The sequence below is a fragment of the Nycticebus coucang genome, chromosome 2 (assembly GCF_027406575.1).
Source record: "Nycticebus coucang isolate mNycCou1 chromosome 2, mNycCou1.pri, whole genome shotgun sequence".
Taxonomy (NCBI): domain Eukaryota; kingdom Metazoa; phylum Chordata; class Mammalia; order Primates; family Lorisidae; genus Nycticebus; species Nycticebus coucang.
Genome location: NC_069781.1, coordinates 8,692,383 through 8,709,412, shown reverse-complemented (window position 1 = coordinate 8,709,412; position 17,030 = coordinate 8,692,383). Strand labels below are relative to the sequence as shown.

The window sequence follows — 17,030 nt, the reverse complement described above, 5'->3', positions numbered from 1 at the left end:
TTTGTTGCAGTTTGGCCAGGGTCGGATTTGAACCCGCCACCCTCGGTATATGGGGCAGGCACCCTACTCACTGAGCCACAGGCGCCACCCTCAAATAGGGTTTTTAAAGCCAGTGGTGCTTCTAGTTTTCCCTGGCCCTCTATAGGACCTACACATAGTAGGGCTCATAGGTGCATACACGGACACAGGATATTCATGGAAACTTTTCATTTCAGAAATAGAAGCTTTTGTTTTCCAGAAAACTGGCAAAAGTTTTCCTGGAGAGATAGGTGGATGGAAAGAACATCATTGGATCTGTTATTAGCCCAACATCCTCACTGACTGTACTGTGACTTTTCTTTTTTTGGAGACAGAGTCTCACTTTGTTGCCCTCAGTAGGGTGCCGTAGCTTCATAGTTCACAGTAACCTCAAACTCTTGGGCTCAAGCAATTCTCTTGCCTCAGTCTCCCAAACAGCTGGGACTATAGGTGCCCACCACAATGCCCAGCTATTTTTAGAGACGGGGCTGGCTCTTGCTCAGGCTGGTATGAAAACTGTGAGCGCAGGCAATACACCTGCCTCGAAAACTGTGAGCGCAGGCAATACACCTGCCTCGGCCTCCCATAGTGCTAGGATTATAGGCGTGAGCCACCAGCCCAGCCTGTACCATGACTCTTGTCCAGGGAGAAGAAGCTGCTAGTGAGTTCAGAAGACTATGGCCGGGACCTGACTGGTGTTCAGAACCTGAGGAAGAAGCACAAGCGGCTGGAGGCAGAACTGGCTGCACATGAGCCAGCCATTCAGGTGGGCGGTGGTCTTCTGGCTGAGTGGGCGGAGCCTTTGAGTAGACCCCAGAGGGCAAACAGATCCTTTATTCTTACTTCACTGAGGTCCCTATAGTGTTAATGACTTCTTAGCCCCAACCAGGAGCAGTTGTATGCTTAATGTCAGGGCCTTTTTTCTGGGAGCTGTGAGGTTGGGCACCAGCAGAGCTGCCTCTGTTAATCTGGTCTTCCTTGCCTGTCAGGGCGTCCTGGACACTGGGAAGAAGCTGTCTGACGATAACACCATTGGGAAGGAAGAGATTCAGCAGCGTCTGGCGCAGTTCGTGGAACACTGGAAAGAGCTCAAGCAGTTGGCAGCCGCCCGGTGAGTGGGCACAGATTGGAGCATGTTTGGGATATGTGTGGAGCTGCTGGGTCCTCTCGCCAATTCCTAGACCTTTAGGCATGCAGCTTCCATAGTGGCTTGTTCCAGGGTCACCTGCAACTGGCTGTGCTGGGCTGTACCCTATGTGTGATTCCAGAATCTTACGTCTGAGGACATGGAAGGCTTGACTGACCATCGACAACCCACCCTGCGTGTGAATGTTTTTAAGCACATGTCAACTACCAGAACCAAAGTTGAAAGAGATTACAGCTGATTTTTTTTCCTATCCCCTCTAATTAGGGGTCAGCGGCTAGAAGAGTCCTTGGAATATCAGCAGTTCGTAGCTAACGTAGAGGAGGAAGAAGCCTGGATCAATGAGAAAATGACTCTGGTGGCCAGTGAAGATTACGGAGACACTCTCGCTGCCATCCAGGTAAGAAAATAACTAAAGGAGATGTCTTCCTTCTCTCTTAGCAAATGGTCGTCACTTTCTAGCTGTTTGTTAAATGGCCCTATTCTGACCAGGAGAGCACAGAGCCAACAACCAAGGTCTCAATGATTTGTTTTAGACCTCAAGATAACACCCTCGGGATGGTACCCTCCATATACAGAATTGGCATGACTACGTCAGCCTCAGTTGTTGAGCTTCATTTTTACTCTAGCAGTGTCATTGCCGCGGTTTCTAGTACATTGTATTAGTTGCCCGTGGCTGCTGTAACAAAGTACCACGAACTGGGTGGCTTAAAACAACACATAGTGTTTTCTGATTTTAAAGACTAAATGTCCTAAATCAGTGTGTAGGGTGGACCATGCTTTCTAACACTTGCAAAGAAGAATCCTTCCTTGACTGTAGCTCGATAGCCCCAGGCGTCCTTGGCTTGTGGCAACATCACTCCAGTCTCTGCCTGTCTTCACATAGCCTCTTCCCTCTGCGTCTGTGTCTTCACTTAGAATTTTCCTCTATGTGTGTCTGTCCATATCTCTTTTTTTGTACAAGGACATCAGTCATATTGGTAATCCAAGGTCTGTCCTAAAGAGCCTATCTTAGCTTTGCAGACTGCACCTGCAGAGACTCTATTTCCACATTCATAGGTACCAGAAGTTAGGACTTCAACATACCTTTTGGTGGGACAGTTCAACCCACAACTTCCTTCCTAAATTAGCAAACTATTGCTACACTCTCCTAAATTCAGTGGTTGAGAACAACAACCACTTCTGATTTCCCACAACTCTATGGCTTGGCAGCATCTCCTCTGTTACTTTCACTTGAGGTCCCTTATGCAGCTGCATTTAAGTGGAACACTGCTGGGCTGAGAAATCCAAGGTGGCCTTGGCCACATGCTAGCAGCTGAGCCTGGCTGCTGGCCGGCTGGGATGTCTCTGTTCCCCTCCATGTGGCCTCTCATCTTCTAGTGGCTAAACCAGCTTCCTTTAGCAGCATCCAGAGAGGGACAGGCAGGAGCTACAGGGCGTCTGAGGCCTTACACATGATCCTCACTGCGTTCTGCCAGCCAGATTAAGTCCTCAGGCATCCCATAGTCACAGGGTGGCTGAACCCATCTTGATAGGCAATGCTACAAAACACCATTATTAAATATTCCTAAATTTCTGCCACCAGATGGGGAAGCAAAGTCTACGTTTCTAGTAATGGAGATGGCCCCCGTGAACCATGTTCCTCATGGCTAGTCAAGGTGATTTGGGTGGAATTTAGAAAAAGTCAGTGATCTCCCTCCTCTACAGAGTGAAGGTGTTGCCTCCAGTGCTTCAGTTCTAACATGGAAAAGGAGATGGTCTCAAATTAAATCTTAAAATCGAGCATCGTTGGTTGGGTGGGTGTTTATCTTCCACTTTCTTTGTGTTCTTTCTTGTGGTTTTCTGGAAGGACAGGGCACACTATGGATTGGGCATAGCCCCACCAAAAGTCCTTCTCTGACTGTAGCTGCTTAAGCCCACCTACTGCCTCCCGGTTTTCCTAGCATTATAATTATCTATTTATTGGTGTACCCTTTATTGTCCTGTTCCCCAACCAGACTATAATGCGTGTTAGGGCAGGAATGTGTTGGTTTTTTCACCCTCTGTCTCTGGGGCCTACCCAGACCGCCAGGCTCTCAGGAGCTGGCCTTGCTATTTCTACTCCAGGGTTTACTCAAGAAACATGAAGCTTTCGAGACAGACTTCACCGTTCACAAGGACCGTGTGAATGACGTCTGCACTAATGGACAAGACCTCATTAAGAAGGTGAGCCAGGCCCCCTGATAAAATCCAGTCTGGATACCTCCATGCTGGCTCTCAGTGGGCCCACAAAGCTCCCACCAAAGGGGAAATATCCCAAAAGTCTGTGTGAAGACTGGTGACCATTAATATTCCTCGGTTTCATGGAGAAAAGTCGATCATGTGACAGGCTGGATTTTTCCACATATTGAAGCCAGTTAGTAAAGTTACTCTATGGTGCTTATTTTCTCTGCCTTAATTAAGCAGAGGAACATCCCTTTTGGTCCTTCTGTAACTGACAGAATGCTGCTCTTAGATTATTTCTCAAGCAATATAAGCATTTTTCAGAGATGGTAGAAAATAGGGTGGTACCTCTGGCTCAGTGAGTAGGGCACCAGCCCCATATACCAAGGGTGGCAGGTTCAAACCCAGCCCCAGCCAAACTGCAGCAAAAAAATAGCCAGCCATTGTGGCAGGCACCTATAGCCCCAGCTACTTGGAAGGCTGAGGCAAGAGAATGACCTAAGCCCAAGGGCTGGAGGTTGCTGTGAGCTGTGACGCCACAGCACCCTACCAAGGGCGACAAAGTGAGACTCTGTCTCTAAAAAAAAAAAGAAAGAGATGGTAGAAAATACAAATAAGCAAAACATAAAATCATCCGTAAAGCAACCACTTGGAGACGACCATATTAAGACGTTCATGTCTAACCTTCCAGACCTTTTCTTTTCCTCTTACATAGCACCACCAATAGGATTACATCATCGCGTAAGTTATCAAAAGCCTGCCTGCTGTACAGGATGTTTTAGAAATGAGTCTGTTTTGTTCTAACAGCTCATTCTGGAGAAACCAAAAAAAAAGGCATTTGGGGGCGGCACCTGTGGCTCAGTGAGCAGGGCGCCATATGCCGAAGGTGGTGGGTTCAAACTCAGCCCCCACCAAACTGCAACAAAAAAATAGCCGGGCATTGTGGCAGGCGCCTGTAGTCCCGGCTGCTTGGGAGGCTGAGGCAAGAGAATCACGTAAGCCCAGGAGTTGGAGGTTGCTGTGAACAGTGTGACATCATGGCACTCTACCCGAGGGCGGTACAGTAAGACTCTATCTCTACAAAAAAAAAAAGGGCATTTTGGTGCTTTCTCTGTAGCAGTGAACCCATGTCCCCACACATTGAAATTATCTAGTGCCAAAGAACACATATTTTAACTGATTTCCTATAGCAAACACACCACGAGTGAGATTTTTCTTTTTTTTTTCTTTTTCTTTTTCTTCTTCTTTTTTTTTTTTTTTTTGATACAGAGTCTGACTATGTCACCCTCGGTAGAGTGCCACGATGTCACAGCTCACAGCAACCTCAAACTCTTGGGGTCAAAGGATTCTTTTACCTCAGCCTCTCAAGTAGCAGGGACTACAGGCACCCGCCACAACGCCCGGCTATTTTTTGTTGCAGTTGTCATTGTTGTTTAGCTGGCCCAGGCCGGGTTTGAACCTGCCACCCTTGGTATATGTGGCTGGGGCTGTAACCACTGTGCTATAGGCGCTGAGCCATGAGTAAGATTTTTCATCACAAAATTTGCGCTCAGTAATCATAGTCTTGAGACTAGAGTTTTGATCCTAGGAGGTAACAACATATTTAAAATCCATCCATGCTCACTGGAGATCCTTGCCCTGATCTATAAATAAACTAATATGAAACTAATTTCAGATGTAATGTATGTTTTCAAATATGGCTATAACAAAGGCCCCAAAGTGTTCGAGGCTTAACAGTTTTCAGGGTCTATGGTGTCAAAGCATTTTTCTGGGGCAGCGCCTATGGCTCAAAGGAGTGGGGCACCGGCCTCATATACCAGAGGTGGAGAGTTCAAACCCAGCTTTGGCCAAAAAAAAAAAAATAGTGCAAAAAAAAAAAATTTTTTTTCTGAACCATTGTTTTTATTGCATAGGTACAATAGCCATACTTTATATGTACAATATTTTATTTAAGTGATTATTTATGCTTTTTCCCATTTTATGCTGTCAAAAATAATGCTAGTGAATACATCATCGTAACTTCAAATTTTAGTACATGCCATATTACTTTTCTAGGATAATTCTGAGGAGTGTTATTTAGAGTATTTTCCTCCAGGCTTTACTCTGTGTTGTTCTTAGAAAAGGCTTTCCTGGCAGGGTGCCTGTGGCTCAAGCGGCTAAAGCACCAGCCACGTACACCTGAGCTGGCGGGTTTGAATCTAGCCCCAGGCCCGCCAAACAACAATGATGGCTGCAACCAAAAAATAGCCGGGTGTTGTGACAGGAGCCTGTGGTCCCAGCTACTTGGGAGGTAGAGGCAGGAGAATCACTGGAGCCCAGGAGTTTGAGCTTGCTGTAAACTGTGATGTCACGGCACTCTACGACAGCTTGAGACTGTGTTTTAAAAAAAAGAAAAGGCTTTCCTGGGCGGTGCCTGTGGCTCAGTGGGTAGGGCGCCGGCCCCATATACTGAGGGTGGCAGGTTCAAACCTGGCCCCGGCCAGACTGCAACAAAAAAATAGCCGGGCGTTGTGGCGGGCACCTACAGTCCCAACTACTCAGGAGGCTGAGGCAAGAGAATCGCCTAAGCCCAGGAGTTTGAGGTTGCTATCATCTATGACACCACAGCACTCTACTGAGGGCAACATACTGAGACCTGTCTCAAAAAAAAAAAAAAAGGCTTTTCTTGTTACTCTGTCCACTGAGATGGTAACTTTTAAAAAAAAGAAGAAAAGGGAAAAAGAAAGGCTTTCCTGCCATTCTTGGGGCAGTGGATGGGGAGCAAGTGTCTTGATTTACCTTCCCAAGGAGGGTGCAGGGCAGTTAAGCACAGCTAGACAAGCACAGCTAGACAAGCACGTGCTTCTCTTCATGGTCTAGAACAATCACCACGAGGAGAACATCTCTTCAAAGATGAAGGGCCTGAATGGAAAAGTGTCAGACCTAGAGAAGGCTGCAGCCCAGAGGAAGGCAAAGCTGGACGAGAACTCAGCCTTCCTTCAGTTCAACTGGAAGGCTGACGTGGTGGAGTCCTGGATCGGTGAGTGCTAAGGGCCCCAGGTTTCTCGCTCTCCCAGGCCAGAAAGATTGTTCCCACAGCCACACCTTATCTGCTTCTTTGGCAGCTGGGTTTTTCTAAAGAGAAGAAACAGATCAAATGTGGGCATATCGGAAACTCTACCACCAGGGCAGGCCAGCTAGGAAGGGACATTGTCCTGACACCGTGGCCTGCTGTGGGCTGACGCCAGGTTTATCAACACAAAGGCCTATAAGTCAGAATTCTTCCTTTTTTCTTTCTTTGGGATGCCACACCATATACCTGCTATTTGCTTTCTGCCCCATTATTTTTTTTCTCTCTCTCTCCCACCATATCTTCCCTTCTCTTACTCTTCTTCTGAAATACAAACTTTTATATCCTTAAAAAAAAAAAAAAAAAAAGCTCAGCGCCTATAGCTCAGTGGCTAGGGCGCCAGCCACATACACCAAAAGTGGTGGGTTCGAGCCAGGTGGCCTGCCAAACTACAATGACAACTACAACCAAAAAATAGCTGGGTTTGGCTTGGCACCTGTAGCTCAAGCAGCTAAGGCTCCAGCCACGTACACCCAAGCTGGTGGGTTCAAATCCAGCCTGGGCCCACCAAACAACAATGGCTGCAACCAAAAAATAGCCCGGTGTTGTGGCAGACACCTGTAGTCCCAGCCACTTGGGAGGCAGAAGCAGGAGAATCACTTGAGTCTAGGAGCTGGAGGTTGCTGTGAGCTGTGATTCTGTGGCACTCTACCCAGGATGGCAGCTTGAGGCTCTGTTTCAAAAAAATAAACAAATAAATAAATAAAATTTATTTAAGAAATAGTCGGGCATTGTGGCGGGTGCCTATAGTCCCAGCTATTTGGGAGGCTGAGGTAAGAGAATCGCTCACTTAAGTCCAAGAGTTGGAGGTTGCTGTGAATTGTGATACCACAGCACTCTACTGAGGGCGACATAGTGAGAGTCTGTCTTTAAAAAAAAAAAAAAAAGTGAAATAGCCGGGTGCTGTGGCGGGCGCCTGTAGTCCCAGCTATTCGGGAGGCTGAGGCAAGAGAATCGCTTAAGCCCAAGAGCTGGAGGTTGCTGTGAGCTGTGTGATGCCATGGCACTCTACCAAGGGCCATAAAGTGAGACTCTGACTCTACAAAAAAAAAAAAAAAAAGTGGGGGAAGTTCGTGGTAGCACAGTGGTTACGGCACCAGTCACATAAACTGAACCTGGTGGGTCCGAACCAGCCCAGGCAAGCTAAACAACGACAACTGCCACAAAACATACCTGGGCATTGTGGTGGGTGCCTGTAGTCCCAGCTACTTGGGAGGCTGAGGGGAGATAATTGCTTAATACCAAGAGTTTGAGGTTGCAGTGAGCTGTGATGCCATAGCACTCTGCCGAGGGTGGCATAGTGAAATGCTGTCTCAAAAAAAAAAGGCTTGTAAACCTGAACTGAGCCATAGACGTCATAACATGAATAAAATGGATAACCAAAGGGACCAGAGATGCCAGAACCATCCTTCCAGCTTTATCTAGCTCCTGAGGGGGGGAGAGCTAGATTCTAATATCAGGACACACATGTCCTGGGTAGTTGCTGTCACATAAGTAGCAGCCGGATGCACCTAGGACAGGCCAGAAGGACTCCTTATGGTACAGTTGCAGGCTGGGGATCTGGGGATGCAGGGAGGGGCAGCTAAAGTGAGCTCAGAGACTTCTATGAGTAATATTGGCATCTAAATGTAAACAAAATAGGCTGGGCGTGATGTCTCAGGCCTGTAATCCTAACACTCTAGGAGCCTGAGGCAGGTGGATTGCCAGTACTCATGGGTTCGAGACCAGCCTGAGCCAGAACAAGACCCTGTCTCTAAAAAAGAGTCAGGAGCGGGCGGCGCCTGTGGCTCAGTGAGTGGGGCGCTGGCCCCATATGCCAAGGGTGGCAGGTTCGTGGTGGGTTCAAACCCGGCCCCTGCCAAACTGCAACAAAAAAATAGCCGGGCATTGTGGCGGGTGCCTATAGCCCCCAGCTACTGGGGAGGCTGAGGCAAAAGAATCACCTAAGCCCAGGGTTTGGAAGTTGCTATGAGCTGAGACGCCATGGCACTATACTGAGGGCGATAAAATGAGATTCTGTCTGTACAAAAAAAATAAATAAAAGGCGCTGTGGCAGGTACCTATAGTCCCAGCTACTCAGGAGGCTTAGGCAAGAGAATCGCTTAAGCCCAAGAGTTTGAGGTTGCTGTGAGCTATGATGCCACGTCACTCTACTGAGGGCGACAAAGTAAAACTGTCTCAAAAAAATAGGGCGGCACCTGTGGCTCAGTGAGTAGGGCGCTGGCCCCATATGCCGAGGGTGGCGGGTTCAAGCCCAGCCCCCGCCAAACTGCAACAAAAAAATAGCCGGGCGTTGTGGCGGGCGCCTGTAGTCCCAGCTGCTCGGGAGGCTGAGGCAAGAGAATCACCTAAGCCCAAGAGCTGGAGGTTGCTGTGAGCTGTGACGCCACGGCACTCTACCAAGGGCAGTAAAGTGAGACTCTGTCTCTACAAAAAAAAAAAAAAAATTAATAAATATAAACAAAGTAATAGTTTTCATGGGAGTTTTTTCTTTTTAATCCCTCTCACTACACTGAGACAAATTATAGTATAATTTCCACATCTGGTTTTCTAGGTGAAAAGGAGAACAGCTTGAAGACAGATGATTATGGCCGAGATCTGTCTTCTGTCCAGACGCTCCTTACCAAACAGGTTGGTGTGGCCAATTTGTCGAGTGATTGAAATTTATGCAAATAGCATTTCCTGGTAGATACTGATGAGGGATACTCAGTGCCTTTCACTGAGGTATTTGACTGTCTTCTGTCAGGCCCTGGGGATTCATCAGTGAACAGAATCCTGTCCTGATCCTCAGGGAGCTTCCATACTAACTGGGGAAGCAAACACATCACCTGCCATATGCACACACTGCAGGGGCTGCCTCATTCGGATTTCAGCAGGTGGATTGGGGCAAACCTTCCTGAGGCTTGAGGATTAAATTATGAAGGGTTAGCTGAAAGAGGTCAGAGTGGTGGCACACACCTGTACCCCAGCTGTTTGGGAGGCTAAAGTGGGAGGATCACTTAGTCCAGGAGTTCGAGGCTGCAGTGAGCTATGATTGTATCACTGCATTCCAGTCTGGGCAATAGACCAAGACCTTATCTGAAAACAAGAAAGAGAAAATAAGTCAGAGGAGAAGCAGGGTGAGTGTTCCAGGCAGAGGTGCTAGAGAGGAACGTTTCCCTGCCAGGGAGCAGGAAACCCAGAGGAGACCACCGCAATAATCTGTGGTCTGAAGGAAGGCAAGAAAGTGGGCAGATGTGACTGAGCATTGGCAGAAGGGGAGGACTTTAAGCTGACAGTCTGGCTTGGGCATCTGAAGGGACAGGTATTGGCCCTTCTGCACTGAGGCACCCAGGAAGAGCAAGTTACATAGTCTCACTGCAGTCACCATACATTGGCTTTTTGCTCTTTTTTCCAGGAAACCTTCGATGCCGGCCTACAGGCCTTCCAGCAGGAAGGCATTGCCAACATCACAGCCCTTAAAGACCAGCTGCTGGCTGCCAAGCACATTCAGTCCAAAGCCATTGAGGCCCGGCATGCCTCCCTCATGAAAAGATGGAGCCAGCTTCTGGCCAACTCGGCATCCCGAAAGAAGAAGTTGCTGGAGGCTCAGAGTCATTTCCGAAAGGTGAGGACGGGCAGGTGAAGCTCATCTGGATCCACGCAAGGGGAGGCACCCCACCTTCCATCTGCCATGCTCTGCCACAATCCTGGTAGGAAGCTGGCTTCACACAGAGTTGCTGAATGTGGGCACAGAGTCACCAAGGCATGCAGGGCCTCTGCCTTGTGAGCCTCCACTCAGAAGCACCCAAGACTCTCTTGGTGTTAGCCTATGCTGATTGGCAACGCATAGAAAGGGAAGATTTGAGAAGCGGAAAGGGGAGATAGGCAGAGAACAGAGCTATGTGAATCCAGTGTGCCCTGCATGCCTCTTTCCCTCCATCTCCTGTCCATGCACCCCACTGCTCACCTTCCGCCCAGGGAGCTGCACATCCAGCCCTGGGCAGCTCTCCCAACTCAGTCTCCTCTGCTTCCAGGTAGAGGACCTCTTCCTGACCTTTGCCAAGAAGGCTTCTGCCTTCAACAGCTGGTTTGAAAATGCAGAGGAGGACTTAACAGACCCAGTGCGCTGCAACTCACTGGAGGAGATCAAAGCCTTGCGGGAGGCCCACGACGCCTTCCGCTCCTCCCTCAGCTCTGCCCAGGCAGACTTCAACCAGCTGGCTGAGCTGGACCGCCAGATTAAGAGCTTCCGTGTGGCCTCCAACCCCTACACCTGGTTCACCATGGAGGCCTTGGAGGAGACCTGGAGGAACCTGCAGAAAATCATCAAGGTGCCCCTCCCCTGCCCCCACTGCCGAGCATCTGCCAGCCTGGGCTCCTGTCAGATCCTATTCCTTTTTTTTTTTTTTTGTAGAGACAGAGTCTCCCTTTATGGCCCTCGGTAGAGTGCCATGGCATCACACAGCTCACAGCAACCTCCAACTCCTGGGCTTAAGCGATTCTCTTGCCTCAGCCTCCCGAGTAGCTGGGACTACAGGCGCCCACCACAACGCCCGGCTATTTTTTGGTTGCAGTTCAGCCGGGGCCGGGTTTGAACCCGCCACCCTCGGTATATGGGGCCGGCGCCTTACCCCACAGGCACCGCCCCAGATCCTATTCTTATAAAACAAAACTTAGGAGCAGAAGGAGGAAACAGCATGGTTTTATTTATCAGAAGTTTCCATGTATCAGACTAGCTATTCCCTCCTTGACCGTGATCAGTCACTTCCCCTCCTAGTCTTGCCAGAGGCCTTAGCAGTGGAGGCAGAAAGACCTTCTGAGTGTTCTGATCTGGCATAATGTCTAGACTCCCTCCCCTGCTGTCCCTGGAGAGGTTAACATCCCAAGCCTCCCCACCCTCAGAGGGACTGCTGTTTATTGTGGTCAGCTGGTCAGCTTCAAATGTTACTTCCTGCTCCTCTTAGACTTGAAGGCCAGCTGGTCAGCTCCTGAGGGAGAGCCTTCTCCACCCTGAGCCACCTGGGGAGGAGAGACTGGGTCACTGTCCCTGCAGCACATAGCATCTTCCCGCTTTGATCCTTAGGAGCGGGAGCTGGAGCTGCAGAAGGAGCAGCGGCGTCAGGAGGAGAATGACAAGCTGCGCCAGGAGTTCGCCCAGCACGCCAACGCCTTCCACCAGTGGATCCAAGAGACCAGGTGCCTGGCAGGCAGGGCCAGCCCCGAGTCCTTCCTGTGCTTAGGCCCTGAGGAGCCTTCTGGTCCCTAAGGCTGAATCCCCACCCTCCAGCTCCAGGCCTGAGGAGCTTTGTTTAAAACCAGAGGCTAGGGCAGCGCCTGTGGCTCAGTGGTTAGGGCACTGGCCCCGTATACTGAGGATGGCGGGTTCAAACCCAGCCCCGGCCAAAAACCGCAACAAAAAAATAGCCGGGCGTTGTGGTGGGCGCCTATAGTCCCAGCTACTCAGGAGGCTAAGGCAAGAGAATTGCCTAAGCCCAAGAGCTGGAGGTTGCTGTGAGCTGTGATGTCACAGCACTCTACTGAGGGCAAGGAAGTGAGACTCTAGCCTCTGGTTTTTTGTTTTTGTTTTTGTTTTTTAGAGACAATAAAGGCCAGGTGTGGTGGCTCATGCCTGTAATCTCAGCACTCTGGGAGGCTGAGGCAGGTGGATTGCTGAGCTCACTAGTTCAAGACCAGCCTGAGCTAAAGCGAGACCTTGTCCCTAAAAAAAAAATAAAAATAAAAAATAGCTGGGTATTGTGGCAGTGCCTGTAGTCCCAGCTACTTAGGAGGCTGAGGCAAGAGAATCACTTGAGCCCAAGAGTTTGAGGTTGCTGTGAGCTATGAGTCCACAGTACTCTACCGGGGGCGACAAAGTGAGACTCTGTCTCAAGAAGAAACAAAACAAAGGCTGGCTTACAATAAACGAGGTCCACACAACCTGGTCAGGCCACTAGCGGGAGGGGAGGCAGAGTCAGAACAGCCGTCTGCGCAGAGGTTGGGTTGCTGGGGGTCCTAGATCGGGTGAGACCATGCAGGGCCCCTATTAGCCCCTAGCTGCGAATCAACAACAGATGGCACAGCGTCTGCCATGGTGGCACTGACGCTCTTGGTTTTGTTTTTCTTCCTGTGTCTTCTCTCTGTCCCCTACCTCCTGAATGCCGCTGTTGTCCGGACGCCACCTTGTCTCGCGGCTGCTTGGATCTCCTCTCCACAGGACGTATCTCCTCGACGGGTTAATATTGTCTCCTTCTTTCCCGGGCCATCGTGTGGTGGTGTCTCGTGTGCTTGCCCCATCCCAGGGCCTGGCTTGCAAAGGACCCCGGGGCGGGCTGCACTTCCCCCACCCGCCATGCCTCTGTCACCTCACAAGGAGCAAGTGCCTTGTCCCACAACAGCCCACTGTCCTGTCAGAGCTCTCGGGCTGGGGAGGGAGCCACACCACCTTTCTGTTGAGATTCTAAGGAAATGGGATCAAGCCAGGAGGCCAGAGCTGGAGAATAAAACCTGGGGAGTCTGTGCCTGTCAGCTGCTGGGCTGAACTCTTTCGCCTCATTGCCCTAGTATGTGCCAGGGTGATCATGGGCATGAAGCTAATGACAGTGCTAGGGGCTCAGGCTGCGTCTGTTAAGTCCAGAGCTGAGAGGAAGGGCCACGTGGTAACCCTGCCCCCAGCAGGCTGAGGCTGCCCTCCATGTCCTCCAGTGGAGGGGTGGGTAACAGCGACCATCTGACACAATGGAAGGCAAAAATGCCCTTGTCATGATGTGACAGCAGGACCTCCCACGAGGCAGGCCCAGGGCCTTTGCCCAGGTGGATCCCCTTTGTGTTCCCTGTTGCACAGGCCAGGGCCAGTGGGATTGCAGTGGCTTAGGCTGCATGTCAGGCTGCAGGGGTGGCCGGGAGAGAAAGGTGCCCAAACCAGTCTAGCTGCACATGCTGGCAGCAGAGCCAGTGGGGATATGGGGCCTCCTGTTCTGGCCTGAGCCCCAGGGACAACCTGGCCACCTGGCTCTCCTTCTGCCCACATGTCTACTGGTCTTGGTCTTGTCTCCATGGAGGGACATAATCACCTCACCTTGTGGCTCCTCCCCAGCCCCATCCCATCTCACCTAGTCCCAGCATAGCTGGACCATGGGGCCTCCAACCTCCAGGTACCCACCCGGCGCCAGGTTGCCTTTGCCTGTGCACTGCTAGCTTGGGCCCTGTGGCGTATGTCTTGCGGTGTGCTCCTGCCTCTCCCCTTGGTGTATTCACTGGTTTCTTTCCTTTGACTAGCATAGCGTATCGTCGCGTCATTCGTGTCTATCAGTATGAAGTTGGGGATGATCTGTCTGGAAGGTTTTTCTCCTCTTATTTCTCTTCTTACCTCACTGTGGTTTTACCAATGCACTTTCCCAGGCGGCTCTGCTTTCTGACTAACTCACCGCTTGGGAAGGAGGGTCTGGGAGGGTCTGTCCTCCTCCCACTGCACTGGCACCCCGCCTCCTGCCCCCAGGTCCTGGGGGTGTGCTTTTCCCGGAGGCCATGGTGTGACTGTGAGTCTGACCTGCTGGGGTAGTAGGAAGCCTGGTTCAGTGCCTTGCCTTGCTAGAGCACTTTGAATTGGGGATATTTCAGAGCTAACCCTGGCTCGCTGGGTGTCAAAAGGGTAGGTGGGGACAGATGGGGGTATAAGGGAGGCTGGGCTTGAAATCCTCCCTACTGAGTATATGTGCACCGTGTGAACTTGTCCCTGCACGTACCCCAACTCATTTGTAGTCTTTGTTCACTGGTAGCCTTCTGTGACCTCATACTGTCCCATCTTGGAGAGAAGGAAGCTTCCCAAAACCCATCTGTTCTTCAGAACTTGGCCCTGGAAAGGAGACCTTGGCCCTGGCTATGTCAAGATTACAGAACCCAAACCTGGGGCTTAGTCACAGCCATCTCCCTCCTTAGGAACTATTAGAACCACTTTAAAAACCCACACTGGTCATGAGCTCCTGGTGCCCCTGTTCCCACTCTTCCTGTGTCTGAAGGTTGTGCTTTCACCCTGGGCTGTGGCTCCCTCCCTCCTCAGGAACCTGCCAGGGTCTCCCGGGTTTCTGAGGATGGCTGGGTTTCTGAGGATGGCTGTCGTGTTCTCAGCCTCTGCCCTAAAGCCGCCCATCTGTTGGGGACAGGGTGTGCAGGGTGTCTCCTTCCCATGGCTGCAGAGGATGCTCTGCTCCCACAGGGGAACTTAAACTCCACTGTTCTGTCACCTGAGGAGCCACCTGAGAAAAGGTCATCCTGGCCCACGTCAGGTGGCAGCTTCCTGTCTCTGAAATAGTAGAACTTTTACCTGCCCTCCCTGACTCCCAGGGCCAGTTATGAACTGACAGCCAATTAGATAGGTGTTCTTTCCTTCATGAAAGGAACATGAGGTTGCCATTGTACCAGAGGATAGTTCTGAGCTCCAGGTCTGCTACACTTGGGCCCCTTCCTCACTGTGCTTTTGTGTTCAGGTCCTGCATGGTGGAAGAGTCAGGAACTCTGGAATCCCAGCTTGAGGCTACCAAAGTAAGTGCCCCTGGGTCTTCTGGGCCATCTGAGACCCCCGCCCCCTCATCCAGCTACCCCCACTTTCCTTCCTAGTTCAAGGTCAGGAACTAGGTGCACTGGTTTACCCTTCTTCCTTGGGATAAAGCAGCTGGGGCTCATCATTTTAAATAAAGTCTTTACGTGCTTGCTTCAGCAACACATATACTTAAAATTGGAATGATACAGAGATTGGCATGGCCCCTGCACAAGGATGGCATGCAAATTCATGAAGCATTCTGTATTTTTTTTTCTTTTTTTTTGAGACAGAGCCTCAAGCTGTCACCCTGGGTAGAATGTCGTGGCATCACAGCTCACAGCAACCTCCAACTCCCGGGCATAAGTGATTCTCCTGCCTCTGCCTTCCAAGTAGCTGGGATTACAGGCGCCTGCCACAACGCCCGGCTATTTTTTGGTTGCAGCCATCATTGTTGTTTGGCAGGTCCAGGCTGAATTTGAACCCACCAGCTCAGATATATGTGGCTCGTGCCTTAGCTGCTTGAGCCACAGACACCGAGCCCATATTCTTTTTTTTTTTTTTAAGAGACAGAGTCTCACTTTTATCGCCCTCAGTAAGAGTGATGCGGGGTCACACAGCTCATAGCAACCTCCAACTCCTGGGCTTAGGTGATTCCCTTGCCTCAGCCTCCCAAGTAGCTGGGACTACAGAATTTGAGGTAGCCATGAGTTAGGCTGAAGCAATGGCACTCTACCCCAAAGCAAAAGTGAGACTCTGTCTAAAAAAAAAAAAAAAGTTTCCTTCTACTAAGGTTGCTTGGATTTCATCAACTTCACCCCATCACTTCCCCATATGACAATGTTCCTGTTCTAGGTCGCAGGCCAGGCTGGGAGCAAGCACTTGAGGAGGGTTTTAGGGTTGGGTACTAAGGCATAGGCCCCATCCCACATCTTTGTTCCCCACCCTGCAGCGCAAGCACCAGGAAATTCGAGCCATGAGAAGTCAGCTCAAGAAGATTGAGGATCTGGGGGCCGCCATGGAGGAGGCCCTCATCCTGGACAACAAGTACACGGAGCACAGCACTGTGGGCCTGGCGCAGCAGTGGGACCAATTGGACCAGCTGGGCATGCGCATGCAGCACAACCTAGAGCAGCAGATCCAGGCCAGGTACCTGCCCACAGGCCACAGAGAGCTAAGGTGGTAGGAGGGAAAGTGTCAGCAGCTGTGTGGTGGGCCTGGTCCCTGATTCTGTTCTTATTTGCAGGAACACAACAGGTGTGACCGAGGAAGCCCTCAAAGAATTTAGCATGATGTTCAAGTGAGTAGACCCCACTCACCAGGGCCGGGGTGGGCTCAGCAGCAGAGCCTGGGTGCTGAGCAGCCCTGGGCTTTGTACTGTAGACACTTTGACAAGGACAAGTCTGGCAGGCTGAACCACCAGGAGTTCAAATCCTGCCTGCGATCCCTGGGCTATGACCTGCCCATGGTGGAGGAAGGAGAACCTGACCCTGAGTTCGAGGCAATCCTGGATACCGTGGATCCAAACAGGTAACTTGTGGGCAGGGAGAAGTAGCCTGTGCCCTCAACGCCTTTCTGCTCTCCCTGCTCACTACACTTACTCCCCTGCCCTCCAGGGATGGCCATGTCTCTCTGCAAGAATACATGGCTTTTATGATCAGCCGTGAAACTGAGAACGTTAAGTCCAGTGAAGAGATCGAGAGCGCCTTCCGGGCCCTCAGTTCAGAAGGAAAACCTTATGTGACCAAGGAGGAGCTCTACCAGGTAGGGCCCTTGGGAGGTGGGATAAAGGTGTTTCCTCAAGAAAACTAAAGCCAAAAGTCGTGCTTGGGTGTGCAGCAGAGCTGAGTCTGGAGGTCATTCCCCAGTTTTAAGTGCTACCTATGCTGGGTATAGGATTGTTTTCTCCATTTATAAATGAAAATAAGTCCCGTATCTGCTGGGAGAATTGGCTGTGAAATGAACCCAAATCCTCCAGAGATGTATGGAGGCAGGGGTCTCAAGCAAGCCTGGCACGGTTAGCTAACAGGTGCTGTCTCTGC

The 17,030-nt window shown here is 50.6% G+C and overlaps 1 protein-coding gene and 1 non-coding gene across 4 annotated transcripts in view; both read left to right on the top strand.

Annotated features, from left to right (window-relative positions):
• Window positions 1-17,030, top strand: part of SPTAN1 (spectrin alpha, non-erythrocytic 1) — a 96,386-nt gene that overhangs the window by 78,878 nt on the left and 478 nt on the right. For 2 of the 3 annotated variants that reach the window (XM_053560684.1, XM_053560675.1), the window contains 15 exons: window positions 664-784; window positions 1,008-1,129; window positions 1,430-1,562; window positions 3,269-3,367; window positions 6,224-6,383; window positions 9,028-9,104; window positions 9,871-10,080; window positions 10,490-10,786; window positions 11,539-11,651; window positions 12,670-12,687; window positions 14,939-14,993; window positions 15,941-16,137; window positions 16,235-16,288; window positions 16,372-16,518; window positions 16,605-16,752. In XM_053560684.1, coding sequence (XP_053416659.1) covers window positions 664-784; window positions 1,008-1,129; window positions 1,430-1,562; window positions 3,269-3,367; window positions 6,224-6,383; window positions 9,028-9,104; window positions 9,871-10,080; window positions 10,490-10,786; window positions 11,539-11,651; window positions 12,670-12,687; window positions 14,939-14,993; window positions 15,941-16,137; window positions 16,235-16,288; window positions 16,372-16,518; window positions 16,605-16,752 — 1,951 coding nt within the window. Of the gene's footprint in view, window positions 1-663; window positions 785-1,007; window positions 1,130-1,429; window positions 1,563-3,268; window positions 3,368-6,223; window positions 6,384-9,027; window positions 9,105-9,870; window positions 10,081-10,489; window positions 10,787-11,538; window positions 11,652-12,669; window positions 12,688-13,730; window positions 13,794-14,938; window positions 14,994-15,940; window positions 16,138-16,234; window positions 16,289-16,371; window positions 16,519-16,604; window positions 16,753-17,030 lie in introns of all 3 variants that reach the window. The other variant, XM_053560694.1, reaches the window with a different exon arrangement.
• Window positions 15,156-15,260, top strand: LOC128580063 (U6 spliceosomal RNA). The gene has a single exon (XR_008378422.1). It is a non-coding gene; the product is annotated as a U6 spliceosomal RNA (small nuclear RNA).